Genomic DNA, 17,074 nt, shown 5'->3' with positions numbered 1-17,074 from the left:
GTAAAACAACTCTGTAATACGAGGGATAAAAGCTAGTTAAATGATAAAAAGTATCAAAATAACCAAATGACATCGTGACTAGGGTTGTCACTTTTTACCCAAAACCCAACCTGAGAAAACCCGTACGCGAACCCGAATTAACCCGACCCGAGAAATCCAAACCTAAGAAAAGGCTAGCCCGAACCGAAGTAATTCGGGTTGGTTCTTGAGTTAGAATTCTTGGTTTTGGGTCAACCCAAAAAATCCGAATAAACTTTTAGTTTTAAAACCATATATATTTTTAGGTATTATAAATTAAGCCTTAGCCGTTGATGTTATCAGTTGTTATTCCAAATCGACTGTTCTCATTTCACCTATTATGAATCGATTGTTTATTGCTTCTTAATTTTTCAATATATGACTAAAAACAACTATAATCCAATACCCTAATCATAGCATAGTAAAGACGATTATGTCAGTTTTATTTATTATGGTTGAACTTGCAAAATTTTTACTCTTTTTATGATGATTTATCGTTTTATTATTGTTTTGTTATTGGTTTATTTGATTACGAATAAAGATGTTGCATTTTAAATTTAGCAACGTAGTTTTTTTCCTAGGATACTCAAAACCCGATTAACCTAACCGAAAAAGTCCGAACCCGAATTACCTAAATCTGAAGAAACCGTGAGAGATTTGGTTAGAGTTTCGAGTCTGAATTTAAAAATTTAAAACTCAAAGAACCTGATAAAAACCCGAAACTTAAAAAAGTAACATGAAGAACACCCTTAATCGTGACAACTAAATTATTTAAATTTGTCATCTTTTTTAGGACAAAAGTAACAATACATTATTTATAGTCAATGTAGAAACCCCACTTTATAAAACAATTTTTATTCTCTGTTGTTGTTTTCCTCGTCAAAGTCAGACTAATATATCTAATTTTATTACTACAAAGAAGTACTTCTTTTTGTATTTATTAATAATTTTGGATTACGCATTATTAATAGTTCATCTAACTTTCTCATCTTCGGTAACGTCCCAATCATAATTAATCAACACTCAACAGAGCTTAAAAACGTGGCTTTGGTGACTATATTGCAAAATGAGTACAAAGCTAGCCATACAAGCATTTATTTTAAAAAAAAAAAATCAACAAAATGAAATTTAACCGTTGATCAAACTTAACAAAATGGAATTAACCAAAAGAACCATTTAACTTGTTTACATGACATGCGAATAGCACTGGGTGAACAATCCGCCAATAACACAAAGACCACTAAAAAAAACTCACATGGATATAAGTCCTACGAAGGATATTAACCTTTACACGTATACGTCAGTCATCTAAAGCCCACATTACAAGTTTTGAACTTTTTTATTAGATTTTTTAATTGGTAAAGCTTTATATTAGTTTTTTTTATCTGTTTTTTATTAGTTCATCTTCATCACAATAAAAATTTATATTAAACTCTAAACTTGTAGTTCAATTAGACTCAAAACTAGCAGTTAATTAGATGTTGCTGGCACAACATGCCCAAAGATAAATTAATGTTGGCGTATGGTGCCCAAAGATCCACCATATTGTTCTCAAAGAGACCAAGCTACTGACTTATTGTACCAAAAGATCCATGTGGCTCGTTTTGAGTGGTCATTGTGTGATATGCAAATTGTGCACTCGGTGCCCACTTCTTGTCAGATATCAAAATATTATTTGGTTAATGTATATAGAGGAAAACAAAAAACACAATAACGTTTATTTTTGTTAATTTCTGACTGTTTAAATATTCGTTTTTGATGACTTTCCTTAAAATAGTTGATCATTCTTTCTCCAGATTTAAACATGATACAAAAAAAGAGTTAGGCGCGAATTGAAATTCCTAGTATGCTATGTGAGAACCTTATTTATCTTCATAAACATAATCTCACAAATGTTATTGCTAAATTGAATTCACGTAGATTTTATCCAAAAGACAAATACCATTTTAGATGTCTTTCTTCTTGGAAGAACTTGCCCTAATAAAGCCAAGACATAGGAGTGTGCCCTATAGTCCAGTCCCGTATGATTGATACACACAAAAACAAATCATCATAAAGGGAACTTCATTTCAAGACTTTCTTACAACTTTGCACCAACTCTAAACATCACTAGACAGTAAAATCTTTTTGGTACCCACAATCACATCCATTTTCAAAATAGTACCATAGGAACTACAAGTTTAACAAATGACAGTCATCATCTCCACAGAAAGTGAAAAAACAATGGGAAAAAGAAAAGCAATCAAAAGTTTTACACCGAATTAGGCAAGTGTACTTTGCAAAGTTTTGTTTTTTGCCATACCCCTCAATATACAGACAAAGAATGCTTCCTAACCAAAGTGTCATAAAGAGCATATTACCTGTTTGAAATATATATTGTTAGTGGTTAAAATATACATAAGCAAAAGGTGCTATCCCCACATTGCTAGTGCAAAGTATTGGAGAATTATTGATCCTTTTCATTAAACGTGATTATATACAAGAATGGGCATGGGACGGCTGAGATGGGGAGGTAGGGAAATACGTGTAACCACTTTTTGTAACATTTCGGTTTTTTATTTTCCTTATATTTGTAATCTTTACCCAACCCCGGATTATGGTCGGATATTTCATCAAAAAAAACCCCACAATTTCTGAGTGTATTTTATTTATTTATTTACTTGAAATTTAATTGATAACAACTATTTAGAATGTGCATAACATACCCCTAAACTAACAAATTAACAACTGGCGCACCCAACCACAAAGTTTGAGGACAAAATTGCAAAAAACTACCAAAAAATATGTTTTCCCTCCCCTTCCGTCTCACCATCGGCCAACACAAGCATACAAACCACCATTTTCTGGCTTGTCCTCAATTCCTCGGCCACATTAAACGAAATTGATCACATAAAATCGTTAGTTACCAAAAAACACGCACCACACCCGACGTTTTAATTGTAGAAAATATTATTGAATTGACAACTGATTTGATTAATACCAAATCGCGGCTTAACCGACCCTAAAATGTTATATAAACACAATCAAAATGCAATTAAATGATACCACACCATCTCTGTAACACCACGACACTTAACCCTAACACAATTTTGATATATGTAGCTGGTTAGTCCCCTAACGATCTTTAGCTCAAGTCGTGAAGGACATTTGGTTGTTAGCCCTCGATTCGTGATCATTGCTGGTACTTAAATCATGCATTCAGTTCGTTTTTGATCCAATAACAATAACCTCAATTTAATTTCAATCAACACAAAATAAGTAATCCGATTGAATCATCTAGGGTTTATGTTTGAATTCGGGATTCTGACCTGCTGTTTACATTTATATTTTTCAAATCGCTTCCCATTCACAAGTCAAAAGCACCAACCCAATGGCTGGTACGCCACGTTTAGAACTCAGAAAACATTCAGTGCACGGTTTCGAACCCCCCTGACCCGTTTTTGTTATAATTTTTGTTTTTTTTCTTTTGTTTTAATCCATTAACAAATTATATATATATATATATATATATATATATATTATAAAGAATAAGGAACTAATATTCTTTTTTCACTCGCTTAATAAGCCAAACTTGTCTCTTTGATCAAAACACACACACACATATATGTATATATTTTGTAAAAAAATTAAACATAAATAACAATAAGTAAAAAAAAAATATATGATAATAATAGCAATAATAATATCATAATAATAATAATAGTAATAGTTTAAACTCAAAAAGTCTCCAAATTCCTTTTAAATTGATTAGTAACCATTATATCATGTTGCATTATTTTTAATTGTTCATACTCTCTAATTTATATTATTTACAAATAGTTAAACTAATTATATTAATTACAATTTCAAATAAACCCAATCGAATCCCGTATTCATTATATGCCTTGTTAATATTTTATTATAATTAATTAATATTATATATAAACAACTAGGAACTCTTGTCGACATTTCCCGAGGAGCTCGACCACATTTAACTTAATTTTTGCGCCGTCTCATCTTCACATATCCTACTCTATAAGGTGAGTAATCGCAACCCCCTTTTTACCGTTTTACATTCTGGGGCGTTATGCGTTCACAACTCAATTATTTTATTTTCTTTTTACACTATAATTCCATTATTTGCGTTTATATGATATTGCTCAATTAGTTATACGTGAGACTGTGACTATGCGTTTATTTGTGAGTTTGCTGGTATCTCATCCTCATCCTCATTAGTATGATTATACGCTGTTGGAGTAGCTTGTTATCTGTGTGATTCGGGTGAAAAGACAACTTTTTATACTATTGCTATGCTAGTTGTAGTAGTTATTACAGCTAAGGCTTTATTTTCTGACTCATACATTTTCTTCTCATCTTCCTTCATTTTACTATATGTTTTGACTTGCCCTATTCCTTCCCTCAGAAGTGGTTGTGGGTTATGTGTGCCCATCCTCAATACACACCCAAATTTTAGCATATTTTTCATTTAATGTATTGTTCAACTCTTTCCTTCCACTGGATGAAATATGTTCCTTTTCGTCATTAGGATCTTTGGTTGCGGAACCTGGTTCTAATTCCACTTCAACTAACTTAGATATATTAATTTAAGTCATTTTTATTGTTATAGAGTTCCTCGTTAAGATTATGGTCAAAACAATACTCAACTTCGCCTAAATCACAGTACAAGCGAAGTTAAGAGAACTTCTCCTGGTCAAAATATCTGGTCAACTTAACCTGTTCGAACTTGGCCTGCTCTAACTTCGTTGATTATAACTTCCCTGTTATAACTTCATCGGATCTATGGAAACCTTAGCGACAACTTCGTTGTGATGGCCGGAAATTTTGGTTTTTCGTTTTTCTGTTATGTTTTGTAGTGTAGTATTGTAAGGGTTTTTGGAGGGTGATGGTAGGCTAAGGATGAATTATTGGGTACTCTGGAACTTAAAACTTGATTCAAAGTATAACACACGTGTGATACTCCCGAACCACATAATTTAGAGCTTCATGCTCTGATACCAATTGCAGGTCTTTAGAATGGATCAATCATTAAAGTATCACAAACTCTAAGGGTGCGGAATCCCCTTAGTGTTTGTCTACGAGTATAAATATAAACACGAATCAATAGAAACAAGGATTTAACAAAAGAGATTACTTACAGGGCTGGCCGAACGATTTTGTTGGCCTAAAGAGAGTAAAATATCGGGGGGCCTTTTTCTAAGTGTAAGACCCCGAATCCCGGGAATCCTATAGTTGGTGATCATACGAGAAACTTAGAAAATTCTTAAACTCAAAACAATTCATTTCATTTCAAAAATCAGTTCAGAGTATAAATCAGCGGAAAAATCGTAATTATTAAAACAAGTTCCCAAAACCCGGGAATTATGCCCAAAACCAAATTTCAATGTATTAAGTATTAATTGAAAAGGACAATGTTCATTAATAAAACTTTCCGACTAGATATGCCTTCAACCGTCCCAGTAGCCTCGAGCACGTCCAAGCGGTAAGCATCCTCCTCCTAACCTGAAACTCACACTAACATACACACAAAGTCAGCTTGAACTGAGTGAGTTCAAGTTTTAATAATTGACATTTATAATAATCATTCCAAGAGTTTTAAAATAAAGCGGGATACGAATAGTTAGGCCATCATCAACAATAAGTAGTCATACTTATATATATGTACATATATATAATTATATCCCTATAAATATCATCCAAGTAATAACATCAGGGTCGAGCACACGTACAACCCAAACACGTAACATCTCATCCAACGTATGCAAACACAAAGTAGGCATACGTAAACATCCTTAGTCGATAACGACTAATTAACATCGCCAATTATTGGCTATACAATAATATATGTATAAACATACATCCAAACATACAATAATATCATCCCAAGGCCTACTCTATACAAGTAAGTCCATGTAAAATAATTTAAACTGTTCATCAAGCAAAATCGCTTAAGTGTGTATGCTAGCCCAAAACTTGAAACGAGTAAAAAGGGGCATCATGAACTCACTTGACACAAGGCACGAATTCACCACGAGCTAGAGAACCCCTAAGTGTCCTCACAACTCAAACGCCTGTTGGTTTACATACAATCATTACTAACGACACCGAAAGGACTCGTTTATCCTACGAGATGTTCTAACATGGTTCGAGTTACCTAAAGCCTCGACCTCATCAAACTCAATCATAACAGCCCCCGCGGCCTTACATTTACCGACACAACCCATAGATACTCCCAGGTATAAAGAATTCCCAAATTACCCCCGGAAGCACTAGGTGAGACCCATATGCGCGTTTTAGAGTTGTTTAGGCACATGACATCCAACTCAGCCCTGTGTGGTGATGTGCTAAAAGTAGTTTAATATTTATTAACTAAATTAACTAAAAATAAGTACTAAGTAATACTCTAGACTCTCTAAAACTCGACTAAACTACTAACCGGCAAGTGAACCGATCGACTCTAGTAAAGCTAAGTAAGTCCGGATATCGAACCCACGAGACTCTTTAAATTACGTTTATTAACTAATTAAACTCGACTACAAAACACGAATTATTAATTATATTTGTTTGGGGGATTTTTATTTAAAATATTAATTTAATACTATTATTAAGAACTAATTAAGAAAACAAGTAATTTAAACGAAAGCAAAGTTTGTTATGAAAATAAGATGATGATGAGAAAACTACCTAGGCTAGACTCCCCTAAATTTCAGTAATGAATTGACTCGGGAAAATATTTAGTTATGGACTGGGATCATAAAATAGACACTTAAAAGAAAACCCGAACAGGACCCCTGACCCTTCTAAAGAGAAACCTATGGATTTCTAACAAGTTTTAACGCACACCAGTATTAAAAATCAAGTTCGCTTACGGTCACCCAATTGTTTATAACTTAGTTCCTTTATACGAAATCCTACCTTACAGCGCGGAAATCAAAGACAATTTACTATACTTAATTGATTTGATAAACAATAATAAACAATCAACCCTAGACAGACTCCTTACGAAGAACTAAATCTAGCAAGATTAAATAGTAAAGACTTATCAATAACTTAGCACTTTACAGATTTTAGGTTAGCAGCACCTTAGGTTTATTTGACAATATTTTTCCTATGATCTTATCATGACATCAATCATAAAATAATCAAAAACACAAAGTAATTGACCTAATAGCAATCCTATCATATGACAAACAATAATCAAGGAAAACTATGGAGCAAAACTCATCAAACAATCCTAAGTATCCATATGCATCAATTAATTATAGATAAATCTTTTACTAAATCATAAAAACCATAACGATAAACAATCCCAAAGTCAAATCAAAACATCAAAATAAGTTCTACATAACCTAGGCAGTTCATGCAATTTAGCCTAGCATCTTAGATTTAAACAAAATAAACATATAAGAGTTCATGGCGATAAAATAATGAAAACGTAAGAAACAAAAGATAAAACTCGTGTTCTTCGCCTTCAACCAATATGCGCAACACCAGCTGATTCTTCGAGTCCAAAGCTGCCGGAAACTGCTCTCGGTTGCGTCGGAACTCACCAAATTCGTCTGGACTTCAAGGTATGATTAAGGGTGAGTTTAGGGGTCTTTTTATAGGAAACAGGGGTCCAAAAATAAGTTAAGTCGGCCTAATAAACAAAGGATCTGGAAGCTGGCACCGCCGCGCCGCGCGACGGCCTTCTCTCCCTTGGCCGCGCGGCGCTCCGGCCTAGGGGGGCTGGTTCATCCTAGCTGGTCTGGTTCACTCCTAGTTCGGTCCGGTTCGTTTCCTGATGCGTCGGTTCTCCGTTTCGGCTTGTTTATCGCCCTCTTTTCAATGGAATTAAAACCCGAAACCTAAAACATAAAACCATGTTAGTAGTATACAAATCTTACGATAAACCGAACTAAATTAATAAAATATTAAATAAAATGTACACGGGATTAATGTGTAATAAACATTATATCAAATATCCCCACACTTAACCTTTTTTCGTCCCTGAAAAAGTCTCATTGCAACGGGATCAGAATCGGAGAAATACAGTCTTAAAAACATATAGGTTATCTTAAAATTTTAAAACAGCGCAAAAACTGCGATCACCGATATTGTTGTCCACCTAAACCCATGCCTTTATCTTTACCAGGACAAGTAAGATCCAAGTATTATTATTATTATTATTATTTTGTATATAATCTAGTAGAACCCACAGTCAAAACCCACTTTATTTTAGATTTTACCGGATCAAACCACCCCAACCTGACTTAAACCTCATAATAGCAGATTAAAACATTGTTGTACACATTTTTTATGAATCTAAGATGATCAAGGATATTGTTTATCCACCTAAATTTAAACATCAAAGTATACCAAGCAGCCATTAGATGCGATTAAGGTTCAATTATTCAACTAACTAGCAAGTGTTCCCCACTACATGACATACCCCCGTTATCAAGCAATACGTCGGACCCATTACCACACGTGATTTTACAAGTTTCCATCTGTCGGTTTACATATGTCGTGTCTCTAGTTGATCCTGTTCTTAATGGTATCAGACGCAAGTAAGAGGACCACGTATGACTAACAACGGGACGATCACTGGATCATCAAGATTTTACTTCACTGTAATTGATGTAAGTGAGTGTAATGATTGCAGTAAACTGCGGGTTTATGCTTAAAAGCTTTTATGTGTTTAAATATCCGAAGATACCCAGATGAACAACCGTAAAAAGACCCGTGGTTTCCAAACCCGAGGCATCCCATCAATACAGAATTTAAGGCTATAAAACCATACGCCTATGAAGTGTTAACCACTAAAACTAGAAGTGCAAGTTTTAAGTTTATATCACCGGCTACATGGTATACTTTAACGTTTAAACCTACCCAAACATCGTATGATAGCGTATTCATATTTCTTTTAAAATTCATAATTTTCTACAATCAAACTAAAAATGAGGCTTGAGTATGGCAGACATTTCATCTCGTATTTTATACAGACTCAACATGTTTCCCACTATAAATCATATTTTATCGTTTATAAACCAACTATCAAACTGCCCTTTCATTCTTAAGGCTGAGCCTACCGAAACATCCCAAGTTAAGTGCGTGTTCTTTAATTATATAATTATTATTATTAGTTTAAAAAACTGATTCCCGATAAGTATCCTCATTTCCCATTTATACGCAAAAAGAAACAAAATCAAGGGACATTTTTTCAAAACTTTTTAATTTTTTTATTTTTATTTTTAAATAAAACAAACTTAAAGACATGTGTTCCTATCCCCACACTTAAATTTTTCATTGTCCTCAATGCATGGACAAAAATACGACTCAAAAATTTAAAAACAAAGCCTAAAAATACAAAAATAAATAAAAACAAAACAAAGCTAAAAATTAAAACTAAAAATATAAAAACTAAAAACAACGTAAAAAGGAAAAGAATTAGCTGGTAGTTTGCACATGAAGTATGATGCTAAAGTCTTCTTCCATAAATGCCCTCTAACTCCGAACGTGCTCAACAACCAGTAGCTCCTTTCTCTCGTACACGAACGGAAACGCCAACAATACAAACAATATTTAAAAATTCATCTTATCGACCTGATAGATATTAATCTTTCAAAGTATGGAACCGGACCAACCAATCAAACTAATAAATATGGATTAAAAACAGCAAATAAATAATCAGGAAAGTATACAGCTCCTACTGCTCCATCCCCACACTTGAGTGTTGCATTATACTTCAAAGGGATCTTTTCTCTATCTTCCTTCACAACTTACCAAAACTTAAAAATAAAGAAAAACTACAAAAAACTACGTTAGTGACTCAAGAAAAAATAAAAATAAAATAGAAATAAAAAAAAAAAGAATATACAAACTCTACACTTGAGTATTCACTCAAGAACCACGTGTGACAATTCAGTGCGACAGATCGAGAGGAATTTCCTCCATCTCTATTGATTCCTCCGGTCCTCCAAGATAGTGCTTTAAGTGATGACCGTTCACCTTCCAAGACGTTCCATTTTCCGAGTTCTCTAACTCCACCACTCCATACAGGAAAACTTCTTTCACCAAATACGGTCCCGACCACTTTGATCTCAATTTTCCTGCAAACAACTTCAAACGAGAGTTAAAAAATAGTACCTTATCGCCTTTCTTGAAATCCTTTCCTCCTTTCAACCGTCGATCATGTAAAGCTTTCGTCTTTTCTTTGATGTTCAATGATCGAGAATATGCCACATCCCGAAGCTCTTCCAACTCATGAATCTGAAAATATCTTTTCCTTGCGGCTTCGGTAAGATCGACATTTACCGTCTTCAACGCCCAGTACGCATGATGCTCCAACTCAACCGGCAAATGACAAGACTTACCATAAACAAGCATAAAAGGTGTAGTATCCAACGGAGTCTTGTACACCGTTCTAAATGCCCACAACGCATCATCTAACTTCTTCGACCAATCCTTCCGACTAACCCCAACCGTCTTTTCCAAAATCCTCTTCACCCCTCGATTTGCATTCTCGACTTGACCATTCGTTTGAGGGTGATAAGCAGTAGAGGTACGATGAGTAACTCCATAACGAGCCAGCACTTTCTCCATGACGGTATTGCAAAAATGAGTGCCCTGATCACTAATAATAGCTCTCGGAGTACCGAAACGAGTAAACAACTTCTTAAGAAACTTCACAACCACCCGTGCATCATTCGTGGCCAATGCTTGGGCTTCCACCCACTTCGACACATAATCAATAGCCACCAAAATATACTTATTACCGTTCGACGTGGGAAACGGTCCCATGAAGTCGATGCCCCAAACATCAAAGATTTCAAGAATTTGTATGGGGTTTTGAGGCATCTCATTCTTAGACGATATATTACCTGTTCTTTGGCACGTATCACAAAGCTTCACAAACTCTTCAGCATCTTTAACAATTGTCGGCCAATAGAACCCACTATCAAGCACCTTCTGCGCGGTAGCATGCGCACCATGATGACCTCCAGTCAACCTTTCATGAACATGCTTGAGAATATCCCAACCTTCCTCTTTCGTCACACATCTCCTCAGAATCCGATCTCCACCAATCTTGAACAAAAATGGGTCATCCCACACATACCTATTCACATCCAGGAAGAACTTCCTCTTTTGTTCCGTAGTCATACCCTCCAAAATAAAACCATTAGCCAAATAATTAGCAAAATCAGAGAATTATGGCATACCTTGCTTCTCGGCCGCAACAAAATCGATCGACTCGTGGGGGAATGTATCACCAATCTCCTCCTCATGCAACTCTTCTCTCCTCGGGTCTTTTAAACGGGATAGATGATCGGCTGCTACGTTTTCCGTACCCTTCTTATCTTTGATCTCGATGCCAAACTTGGAAAGTAGAAGAATCCACCATATAAGACGAGGCTTCGCATCTTTCTTCTGAAAGAGGAAACACAAAGCTGCATGATCGGTAAACACGGTGGTCTTGGAAAGCACGAGATACGAGCGGAACTTGTCAAATGCGAAAACAACGGCTAACAGCTCCTTCTCGGTGGTGGTGTAGTTCTCTTGGGCATCATTCAACGTCTTGCTAGCATAATAGATGGGGTGAAAATGTTTATCTCGCCTTTGCCCCAAAACCGCTCCAACCGCATAATCACTGGCATCACACATGAGCTCGAACGAGAAACTCCAATCGGGAGAACAAAGAATGGGAGCACTTACAAGCTTTTCTTTCAAAAATGTGAACGCCTTCACACATTCATCATCAAAAACAAACGGTACATCTTTCTCGAGGAGTCAGTTCATCGGGCGGGTAATTTTGGAGAAATCTTTGATAAATCGCCGATATAACCCCGCATGGCCCAAGAAACTCCTAATCGCCTTCACATTTGTTGGTGGAGGAAGTCTACTTATAGTATCAATCTTCGCCCGATCCACCTCAATACCATCTCTCGAGATCTTCTGACCCAACACAATCCCTTCCGTCACCATAAAATGACACTTTTCCCAATTTAACATTAACTTCGTTTCAATGCATCTCTTCAACATCTTCTCAAGATTAGCCAAACATTCATCGAAAGAATTATCGTAAACCGAAAAATCGTCCATAAACACTTCCATGGACGTCTCTATCATATCCTGAAAGATGGCCACCATACAACGCTAAAAGGTAGCCGGAGCATTACATAGTCCAAACGGCATGCGACGGTATGCAAACGTGCCATACAGACATGTAAAGGTCGTCTTTTCTTGCTCTTCCGATGCAATGGGGAACCTTCAATTGAAGTTTTATGCCCTAAACTTGGCTGCTAAAAAAGAAAAAAAAAGGGTGTGGCTGCTGCTCTTGCTGCCGATCGGACATGGAAGAAAGGGGGGGTTAGGGTTTTAGTTTTATGTTATAATATAAAATGTTACACCCTTGCCCCTCCAAATTGAAGGATATGGAAACTTGAAAGAAATTTTAAATGATTTAACGTACCGGGATGACGAGAAGGTTTCTGAGGAATGTCGGATAAATCCCGAGAGATGTACATACTCTACAAGCTTTAAACCATGGAACTGAAAATTAACGGGTGTTACACTAAGAAATTTAGAGTTGTACTATGCAAAAAAATTTCATCCCGCTTCACATTTAATTAAATGAATAGGTTAATGTTTTTACTAAGATAGTTTTAATTCTCTTTAGGTACTCATAACATAACCTGGTACATGATTTTTCTTAAACGAACAATAATGTAAATATATTGAAACACATCATGATGCGACTTGACTAGAGAATACTGTAAAGCATCATGTGGACAACAACACAAGAATTGGTCCTTTTCAATCTTGGAATTTACAATTGTGATCCGAATATATCATTTTAATTTCGAGAAAAAACGAGCTGGATAAGTTAACGTCGAATATTAACCTTATGAACTCGAAATTAGTTTTGATCGCCAATTAGGAACCATTGCATATGCTAGAATTGTCGTCGTTATCATCATCATCATCATCATCATCATCATCATCATAACATATACTTAGGTCATTGAACTAATCTATAATTTAACTTACGAACTAAAAAGAAAAGATAAAAGAAGAAAAAAAGAGGCTACCGAACAAAGTAATCATTATTGTGAGAAACAGTAGAAGGAATTTTACATACTACAGTAGGGATGATTTTTATATGCATTTTAGGCTTTAATGCTTTTCGATTTCTTAGGATTCTAAAAAAAATTGTCTGAGAAGCATAGCACGTGAATCCAACTATGGTCATAGTTGCAATGACAAGGAAAACACAGAGTTACTACCACCACAGTAAAATATTATTTTGTGTATGATAAAAAGTAAAAATTATATATATATATATATATATATATATATATATATATATAACTCTCTTTAAAATGGGGACCTTAAAATTTTTTTTTACGGGGGGGCAAAGCCTTAGCTTTGGTTTAATATACAGTTGGGCCGGTCCTGATTACTGGTATTGAATAATAATCAATACACTGTAATACACGCACAAAACTCACTGCTTAGAAGTTCAATCTACAAAACCTAGCCAAAGATATGTTTATATAATACATATCTTCGCCTCATACAGACTAGGCGAAGTTATCATAACTTCACCTCTATCTTAACTTCGCTTCTAAGCAACCATATTAAACATAAACATAAGCATAACACAATCATTATTTATAGACAAGAATCAGCATTAAACATATGGACTACTGACACAAAATGCACCAACAGTAAGTGTATCATCGGACACATATGTGAATGAACAAATGTGTAAGTATAACTTGTTGCTTGTTAAGCTAAAACTCACTCAGTGCAATTGACTTTTAATATGCATGCATGTTATTGATTAAAGTGCGTGAAAGAGCTTGAAATGCATTCGTGTGATAATTGGCATCCAAGAGAATGCTTTACATAAATGTTAGTACAACATGATTGACTATTTGTCTGTTTTTCCATGAATGTTCTAATTAACTCTGATGTTTGGACTATGCTGATGAGTAAATTCAGCATGTATTAGGTGTTCAGGTTTAGGGCCTTGCATATTTCAGTTTGCCCTTAGATGAGAGGATGCCTTAATTCCATATACCACTAAGTATCACTAGGTTCCAAAGTAATAATATAAAATGTGCTTCTCATAGCAACATGGTTAAGTGCATCATACTCAACATTGTTTTTAAGTCGTGCTGGTTTTCTGGATCACTAGACCGGTTGCTGAAAGGTTGGTTAGGTCCTACTCTTGGCATACTACACCCTTACTGAGTTGGAAAGGGGCATGGAGGTGATGATTAAACGATGGTTCCACATGGTCTGTGATTTCCCCATTGGTTGTAGATCGATGATTGGACTAATGGTCCACAACTATTCTGATTTGGAAGATACCCACGTCGGTTATGGTTGTCTCGATGGAGAGGTCGCTGATGTGTAGGTGATATAATGTGCCTTTAGTGTTTAATATCGTGTGTTTTAATTGTTTATATCTATCTAACACGAGTACTTTGATTGGTTTAATGATTAAAGGTGCTCGGAGCTTAAAGGAGCTAATTTGAAGCATTCAAGATTACTAGGATTCAAGTTATGGATTAAGGAAGCAATCGAGTGGTCTGGATGCCAAACGAGCATCAAGAAAATGCAAAACGAAGAATCAGGTGTCACATCTGTAACATCTCAGATTTTTCAAACCCGTATTCATTTACGTATAACCCGACCGGAAATATTTTAGATCTTTAAATGATAATAAAAAACAAATATTTATAACTTATTAAGTTTATAATGTTCACTTTAGTCCCCTTATACTTTATATGTTGTTCAAATCTTAAACTATGCATAAAAAGTTCGTTAAATGACCTAAATCCAAACTATAGGGACTAAAGTTGACAAAAACTGAAATTTCCATTTTTTTGGCCGGAGCACCACGTGGTGGGGTGGCCTAGGCCCACCACGCGGCGCCATGGGCTACATGCATAGCTCGTTTCGTTTATTATTGATTCCTAGTTCATTTTTTGCCCAAAATCGCTTATTTTAGGACATAATCGAGTGAATTAAGCCCCAAGAAATCCTCCAAAGCTTAGATACATGTCCATATTCATTAACCCATGTCCAAGAACGAGTTTTATAGATTTTAATATTGATTTGGTCATTAAAACTTGATTCGGTTTCTTAAACGAGTGAATATACTAAATATGGTTCATTATTCCCTTTCCTATATAAACAACCCCTAATGTCCTGCCATAACACTTTACACAAACCCAACGGAGCCTCCTCATCCATCCTACCCTCTGTGCGTCATCATTCTTCTCAGTTTTTGCTTATTCGTTGAAGACTCAAGCTTGTTCGTTTGACTTTGCATGCGTGTGGACCATTGACTCATCATATCTCTTGATTCTTTCGCTTTCCGGGTAAGTTGTAAACTTTAAATCATTCATATACCCTAGTCAATAACCTTTGATGAGGCTTAAAATATACATAAAATTATATAAATATTTCCTACATGTTGAATAGTTTTTGGGTTAATAATTACTTTTAATGAATTCATATTTGAAATTTAAAACGCTTAAGGGTAAATGAGGTAAAATATGAATTTTATCATATCACAATAAATAATTTGAATAATAATTAATCAAATTGTAATTTTGGTAAAGATCTCATGAGTTTTCAAAGAAAATTAATTAAATAAGAAAACAAATAATATTGTAATATTTCTAATTGTTTCATACAATGATTTAATCATAAAACCAATGAAGATATATTACTTATTCTATTTATGTCTATATAATCAGGGACAGTTAAGAATTGAAATATTATATGGGCTTCACTTCCAGAATCTTCCACGATTTTTAGGGTTTGGGCGTGATATTTACCTATTTAAAGACCCCTAAACTCAACCTTAATCATAACTTGAATACCCTAAACGGTTGGGACGAATTTGGGAGCTCAAAAGGTGATTTTTTGGAGGATTTGGAGGCTTGGAATAATTCGGTGGCGTGCTTATCAATCAAGAACGAAGACCCCGGGTTTTATCACCTTTAATCTTTCGTTTCTTTTGTTTTCCACCGTGATTTCGTTTATCATTGTTTTGTTTTACTTTAAGATGCTAGGCTAAACATTATTGACTGTCTAGGCTTATGATGAACCTACTTTGACGTTGTGTTTTGATTTGGGATTTATTTACCGTTATGGTTTTATGATTTAGTAAAAGGTTTAATTATATTAAATTGATGCATATGGATATTTAGGATTGTTTGATTAATTGTTATTATTCCATAGTTGCCTTGATTATTGTTTGTCATTATGATAGGTTGCTGTTAGGTCAATTACTTTGTTGGATAGGTTGTTGGCGGATTGGCTGAGGTCTGGGTGGCGGTAGACGACGAGGTTGAGTTGTTTGAGTTGGTTGGCTCACAATTTATGTACCTGCTCTGCAATTAGGGGCATAATGCCCAGTTCGACCACATTTCTGGCATACCGGCAATCTGCACTCTCCCACATGATGGTAATTACATCTGTCACACTTTCGCAAGGGTCCCTTGTACCTGTCTTGCCTTGTATCGGAACCAGTTATAGCATAATTTATTATCGTCGGACGTGCACGCTTGTTTGATTGTCCTCCTTGTGATCTCGTCCCGTAGTCAGTTCGTTTCATACCTACTGATTCTCCAGCCCTTTTCAATACACCACTTCTTACTAAATCAAAAGTCACAATACCAGCCTGAGTCACGACATTCTCGAACGATGTGTGACCCACGGAGTTCACCAAACTCCTGACTTCCGGGGCTAAACCCCAAATATAACGTTCAACTCGTTTATCTTCAGGAGTTACTAACCATGGTACTAAGCGGGCCAGTTCATTGAAGCGGTTCGTGTATCCCAAATGATCCGCTCCTTTCATTTCCAAACTCCAAAGTTCGTGTTCTAACCTTTGAATTTCGTTCTTTGGGCAGAAATGTTCCAGCATCAGTGTTTTGAGTTCAGCCCATGTCATGCGATTCACCGTATCTTGACCTTTTATCTGTACCGTAGTGTTCCACCACATTAATGCGTGATCAGTAAATGTAGAGGAAACATACTTGACTATGTTTTCCGG

At 35.4% G+C, this 17,074-nt stretch overlaps 1 protein-coding gene across 1 annotated transcript; it reads right to left on the bottom strand.

Moving 5' to 3' along the window:
- Window positions 1-9,918: 9,918 nt before the first annotated feature.
- Window positions 9,919-11,157, bottom strand: LOC143565765 (uncharacterized). The gene is made up of 2 exons (XM_077052635.1): window positions 10,878-11,157; window positions 9,919-10,505 (listed from the first exon to the last, which is right to left on the bottom strand). The coding sequence occupies exons 1-2, from the start codon at window positions 11,155-11,157 to the stop codon at window positions 9,919-9,921; spliced, it is 867 nt and encodes a 288-aa protein (XP_076908750.1).
- Between the last annotated feature and the right edge of the window lie 5,917 nt (window positions 11,158-17,074).

Source organism: Bidens hawaiensis, unplaced genomic scaffold (assembly GCF_021521415.1).
Source record: "Bidens hawaiensis isolate Kalapana, Puna unplaced genomic scaffold, B.hawaiensis_p1.1 tig00022519_1, whole genome shotgun sequence".
In the NCBI taxonomy this organism is placed as follows: domain Eukaryota; kingdom Viridiplantae; phylum Streptophyta; class Magnoliopsida; order Asterales; family Asteraceae; genus Bidens; species Bidens hawaiensis.
The sequence above is the reverse complement of the archived record's forward strand: the minus strand, read 5'-3'. Positions and strand labels throughout refer to the sequence as shown.